This window comes from Crinia signifera, chromosome 3, assembly GCF_055691185.1.
Source record: "Crinia signifera chromosome 3, ASM5569118v1, whole genome shotgun sequence".
NCBI lineage: Eukaryota > Metazoa > Chordata > Amphibia > Anura > Myobatrachidae > Crinia > Crinia signifera.
The window spans coordinates 87,797,278-87,803,922 of record NC_139219.1 but is presented as its reverse complement, the minus strand read 5'-3'; the positions used below and the strand labels follow the sequence as shown (position 1 = coordinate 87,803,922).

The 6,645-nt window shown below is 46.6% G+C and overlaps 1 protein-coding gene across 2 annotated transcripts in view; it reads right to left on the bottom strand.

The window, feature by feature from the left end:
* LOC146063616 (sulfotransferase 6B1-like) overlaps nt 1–6,034 on the bottom strand; it is a 41,221-nt gene extending 35,187 nt beyond the window's left edge. The window contains exons 1-2 of one of the 2 annotated variants that reach the window (XM_083176172.1): nt 5,894–6,034; nt 3,613–3,839 (exon numbers count right to left, since the gene is read on the bottom strand). In XM_083176172.1, coding sequence (XP_083032298.1) covers nt 3,613–3,835 — 223 coding nt within the window. In that variant the 5' untranslated portion in view covers nt 3,836–3,839; nt 5,894–6,034. Of the gene's footprint in view, nt 1–3,612; nt 3,840–5,877 lie in introns of both variants that reach the window. The other variant, XM_083176171.1, reaches the window with a different exon arrangement.
* Nucleotides 6,035–6,645: the final 611 nt, after the last annotated feature.

The following is a 6,645-nucleotide window of genomic DNA, read 5'->3' as shown; positions in this document are numbered from 1 at the left end:
AGGGGTCCAGAACCAACAAGCTCCTACTTAGGGGGATACTTTGTAATGCATTGGTTCCCAACATGGGGTAAAAGTACCCCTGGGGGTACTCTGTAGACCAGTTGTCCTGATGGCAAAAGTCTCCCATTCAAATGGAGATTAACCACATTGCATCACTTCTGGTTCCCTCTTCAGCGCCAGCAGCATCTCCTTGTGGCCCAATCAGCAATCCACTGGGAGCTACACACACAGTTAATTTGCCCTGCACTGACACAGGTGGAGGAAGCAGCGGCATTAAGGCCCCCATACATTAGGCCGACTTGTCCTTAGGACAAGTCGGACCCAATCCTCCTGTGAGCCGCCCGGCAGCTCCCCGGGAGGCTCACATACAATTTTTCACTTGATGTGCCAAATTTACATGTGATAAATCGCTTGCGATTTACCACATGTAACGGGGAGCTGCGGGCGGTGAGGAGCAGGGGGCAGGCGGTTAGGGGCAGGGGGGCGCCGGTGATCCTGTGGCGCAGGGAGCTGTGTAAGAAGCCACTGCCATCAGCGGGAGCAGTGGGGGCAGCGCAGAGTACCAGGGAGCCGGGCCGGGCAGGAGAAGACGCTGCCGGGCAGCGGCGGGACTCGGGAGCAGCAGAACACTTTAAAAAAAGCCCATACAAACGCATAGGAAGCCATTGATTGGCTGAGACCTCTCTCAGCCAATTAGCGAGGTCTCTGCGCTGCCCCCATTGCTCCCGCTGACGGCAGCTTCTTCTCCTCCTCTGCTGGGCTCCCTGCACCGCTCCCCTGATCCCTCCGCCTGGCTCTGGTAGGTCCCCCCGCCAGCTGCAGTCCCCGCACGGCTCCGGGCAGCACATAAGATTTAGAAAATCTTATGTGCAGCCCGTCCGACCTGCCGACTCCGATCCAATGCGCACGGGGCCGCGCATCGGGTCAGAGGGCATGTCTCCATATGCACATCTTGTGTACACAATCATGCAGTAGATGGATTGTATGACTGATTGTATGATGGATTGTGAGTAGATTGTGTGTCCAAAAACCACCAAGGACTGCCGGGGATTTCAAGGGAAATTGTACACAATCATGAGCGCAATCGATCTTAAGATCGATCTTTCTGATGTATGGCCAGCTTTAGCAGGAACCCAGGAGACAGTACACAGCCAGCAGCCAGACACAGAGGGACCCAAATACTGACCGCACAGTACTCCTTCGCTACTCCTTTATATAAAGCACATGCATGCTTGCATCTCACTTTAATCCACTCATAAGTACTGCGGATACTTCAAATATAGAGGAGGGGGTACTCATAAATGAAAAGCCTAATCAAGGGGTACGGGATAGAAAAAAGTTTGAGAACTGCTGTCAATTCATTAAACTCTACTTTGATTAAAGATCTACATAATTTCGGCATACTATCCCTTTTTTGGGACAGTTCTAATCTTGGATCTCAGTGGCCTCTTACTTCTCTTCAGAATGGCTTTAAAATAAGAGAAGCTTACTCGTTGACAGTGCTGGGCTCTATTGGTTAGCAGCCAATTCCATAACTTGGTAGACTACAGTATATGCCTAAGAGGGTTGTGTTCAGCATCCCTGCATTGGGGGATGCCGGTATATAAAATAATAACGCCGACTACCACCGGGAGAACAGGACTGGAATCCCAGCATCAATCAGGACGCTAGACAGAGAGATAGACAGAGAGACAGACAGACAGAAAGATTAATAGGCATAGAGTCAGACAGAGAGACAGACAGACAGAAAGATAGATAGACAGAGAGACAGACAGAGAGACAGAAAGATTAATAGGCATAGAGACAGACGGAAAGATAGAGAGACAGACAGAGAGAGACAGACTGAAAGGTAGATAGACAGAGAGACAGACAGATAGAAAGATTAATAGGCATAGAGACAGATAGACAGAAAGATAGAGAGACAGACTGAAAGATAGATAGACAGAGAGACAGACAGAAATATTAATAGGCATAGAGACAGACAGAAAGATAGAGAGACAGACAGAGAGAGACAGACCGAAAGATAGATAGACAGAGAGACAAACCAAAAGATTGATAGACAGAGAGACAGACAGAGAGACAGACAGAAAGATAGATATAATGAGAGACAGACAGAAAGATTGATATACAGAGAGACAGACAGAAATATAGATAGACAGAGAGAGATAAACAGAGAGACAGACATAAAGATATACAGAGACATAAAGATAGACAGAGAGATAGACAAAGAGAGATACAGACAGAAAGATACATAGAGAGACAGACAGAAAGATATATAGAAAGAGCAGTGGGGGGCGCCTCCCCCCCCCCTCCCCGCCGGCCTCCGCACCCCGGCTGCCGGTGCCCCCCCCATCGCCGCAGGCTTACCTGTCTGCGCGTCCCGGCTCCCCTCCTGGCTTCAATTAATAATTCTATGCAGACGAACCACGATAAAATGGCCGCCCCCATAACGCAGAACTGTCTGCTTTATGGGGCGGCCATTTTATTGTGGCCCATCTCCATAGAATTGATTGAAGCCAGGAGGGGAGCCGGGACGCGCAGACAGGTAAGCCTGCGGGGGATGGGGGGCGGGGACATTACTATAGCACCGCAGCCCCCCGGCGCCCCCACAGGGACAGCACCCCCCCGCGACCGCGGGGGCTGCGGTGCTACAGTTCGGTGCTACAGTTCCGAAAGGTAGATAGACAGAGAGTTACGCTGAAAGGTAGATAGACAGAGAGTTATGCTGAAAGGTAGATAGACAGAGAGACAGACAGAAAGACTGACAGACTGAAAGGTAGATCGACAGAGAGACAGACAGATAGAAAGATGAATAGGCATAGAGATAGACAGAAAGATAGAGAGACAGACTGAAAGATAGATAGACAGAGAGACAGACAGACAGAAAGATTAATAGGCATAGAGACAGACAGACAGAAAGATAGAGAGACAGACAGAGAGAGACAGACAAAAAGATAGATAGACAGAGAGACAGACAGATAGAGACAGACAGACAGAAAGACAGACTGAAAGATAGATAGACTGAGAGACAGACAGAAAGATAGATAGACTGAGAGACAGACATAAAGATAGATAGCATACCTCCCAACAGTCCCGATTTTATTGGGACAGTCCCGATTGTCAGGGCCTGTCCCGATGTCCCACCCGCGGGCGGCAGTGTCCCGCGGAGTGGGGGGGCTGTTGGGAGTCCCCCCTGTCGGCTGCTAAGCAGCGGGAAATAGACGCTGTGCGCATGCGCACAGCGTCTATTCCCGCAGCCAGGGGGCTGGGGGCATGGCTAGAGGCTCACAGAGCCTCTGGGTCATGCCCCCATAGCGGCAAAATGGGGGCGTGGCCTCGCGGGGAGCCGCGCGTATAGGTCACGCCCCCGAAATTAGGCCACGCCCCCTAAAATTTCAACGCGCCTCCGGCGCGAAGGAGCAGCATCCTGCATCGACGTGGACAAAAGTTGGGAGGTATGGATAGACAGAGACAGACAGAAAGATAGACAGAAAGATAAATAGACAGAGAGACAGACAGAAAGACAGACAGACAGACAGACAGAAAATCTGTCACTGCTCTTTAATACTTGCCACACATACAGTAGTACCTGTAATGGTTTCCCCCACTTACCACATTTGGGATATGTAACAATCAGAACATCATCTTCTCTGGCTTCCAGAGACTCTAGTGCTTGAAATGTGGCCTCTGTACATAGACCAAAGGGGTACAGAATTCCCTTATAATTAAATTTTAGTTCCTCTGGAGTCTTCTTGCTGGCTTCTTCAACTATTTTCATCACATCTTCAAAGTATTGCTCCCGGGAAGATTTGTTTTGCCGTACAGAGCCAGACATCTTCCTGTAGTGTAACAGAAGAATGAGCTAACAAAGCTTTCACTAGAACTTTATTTATATATGAGGCACAGTGATGGGAGTGATCAGTGATTGCAAACGCAGACACACACACACACCAACGTATTATTGCATAATTATTCTACGAAACTGCTGACTGCTAAAATAATTTTTAAAAAGTCAAAGTGTGAGTGAGTGCACTATTATCAATTATTATTATTATTATTATTATTATTATTATTATTAATATTATCATCATAGGTGAAAATACATGTTCCTTGTACAGTATGCACAGAACTACACATTACCAGATGTGGTTTGAGGCATTGGGTATAATTCAGACATGATTGGTGGTTTGCTAATTTTTGCTCCATTCAGGCCTGCACATTTTTTAGCATGGCCTGCTCACCATCAAATGATTTTTCCACTGTGTACAGTCTGTGTGAGCCCAGGACATACTCGGTGGCTGCGACAGAAACAGGCTGTTGGGGTCCGGAGCCGAGATCACATGACTTTCCATAACCCGCTTGTGCACGCACGTGTTTCCTTTGACACTCCCAGAAAATGTCCAGTTACCACCCACAAATGCCGACTTCCTGTCAATCACCTTGCTTATGGCCAGAAGTAAAAACAAAATCAGGGTTTTATCACAAGATGGCCTCGCACATGCGCACTATGGGTTGTAAGCATGCGCATTCTATCAATAATCGACTGTAGTGCGATCAGGTCTGAATTAGGCCCATGTTGGCATTGGTATCCCAAAGGCAGTCCTCAAAGACACCAAATAATTCACATTTTCCAGGTCACCTGGCAGGTGCACAGGTGTACTCATTACTTACTGACACATTTTAATAGATCCCCAGTTAGACCAAATCTTTACACTTGTTAATCTGTGAAGAGACCAGGCAAACATGCCCTGTTGTGGGTCCTTGAGTTGGGAACCACTGGCCTAGGACATAGAGAGCCCTGCCAATCAAGCCAACTTGCTACTACTGAATCCAAGCAGAAAAATCAATGGTATGGTTGGAGATAAAGGGGGTTATTCTGGTTGACTCGTTCTCGCACACATTCGCCTGCAACCCATTAACCAATTTGACCCATTTCATGTTGTTGAATGGATTCAATGTACTAATTGCCTTCCCAATTAAAAATAACAATGCAGTCCTTGCAATGTTGAACCAACATGCACAGGCTTTCTGTGACATATGTCTCCATGTACAGTACATGAATTTGGATTGCATATGACATCACATCATCTTATCTAACACGTGTGCTCATGAGCTTTTGTGTTGTGTCAACCTGTCTGTGTATGTCAGTAACAATGTCCAAATTACCCATTCACCACCATGCCCTTATTTGGCCACATCACACACTAACATATATATATATATATATATATATATATATATATATATATATATATATACACACACACACATTTTTATATTTGCACTGTGTGGCACACACACAGCCTACAGCAACATGTATTTCTAAACCTGCACTTTCAGGCACATATATAAACACTAATACACATGTCTACATGTACATACTCCTTTACAAAATAGTAATTTAATTTTGAACAAATCACAGACACATTTGTATAACCATAAATATATATTGTGAACATTGAAAATAATAAATATTAAATTTAAAATAAAAGATTGCACAGCTGCGCTACGCTGGTTGCAGCACGGGCACACTTATTAACTCTACCAAGGGAGGGCAGTGTTGCTGGTGGAGGAGAGACAGTAATCCTTGATGCGAGTGTACAGGGCGGGGGGAATTATGAATGGTTATGATGTAGTGGATATATGCAGTTGTGGAATGACAGATGGCCCTATATGTCAGAGTGATTCTTTTTTAGAGTGTTTTTTAGGGTAATGGGACGCAGTTTAAATTGAGTGTAAGAGGAGTGCCTGAAGTGCAGTGTTATAAGAGGTATATAATGGTTGTTTTGGGATAGTGGACAGATTGAAGAGTACAGTTGGCATGTAGACAGCATAGGGATGTGAAATTACCATTACTACATTACTCATATTTGGTACTTAGCGCTCTCATTACCTTCCAGGGTGTACATCTCCTCGGTGGTGTCCTGTAATGAGAGACTGCTGGAAGCCTGCTGGGACGGGGTATTTGTGTTGGTAGGGAGTTGGAGGGGTTAGGGGGGGGGGGGGGGGGAGAGGGAGAGATGGGATGGGGGGTGGGGAGTTGGAGGGGTTAAGGGGGGAGAGGGGGAGATGGGATGGGAGGGTGCTTGGGGAGGGTCCTCTTCCTCCTCTTCCCGATGTTGGCGCCTGTTGCGTGCCAAAGCATGTGCTGTGAAGGTTGTTTTCATTGAAGATGATGCGATGGAGTTTTAAAAGTGGGGATTTAATAGAGAAAAAAAGATTAGTTCGCTCATAGCATTTCCTAAGTAGTTTAGAAATGTAATTAAGACATTAAAATCATTCAATATTCAGAATGTCACTAATTTACTATGCATGTCAAACATAACTAAAATCAACACCCGCTACTTTCACAGTTATTAGTAAACATGAAAAAAATATAGACCCAGAACCCCTTAATGGTCACCTTACATAATACATCAAAACACACACATGCACACACATACACACAAACACGCACATTCACCCACATATACACACATAGACACACATACAGATGGAGCGCCTCTCTTCTTTGGCCGGGGATCGCCAGAATGTCTCCGCTGGTGATCGCCGGTGCAGAGGCACTCCATCTGACTGGGACGTGCGTGTGTCTCACACACACGCGTATCCCAGTTTCAGGACGGCGCTGCTGCGGGTCCCTGTCCG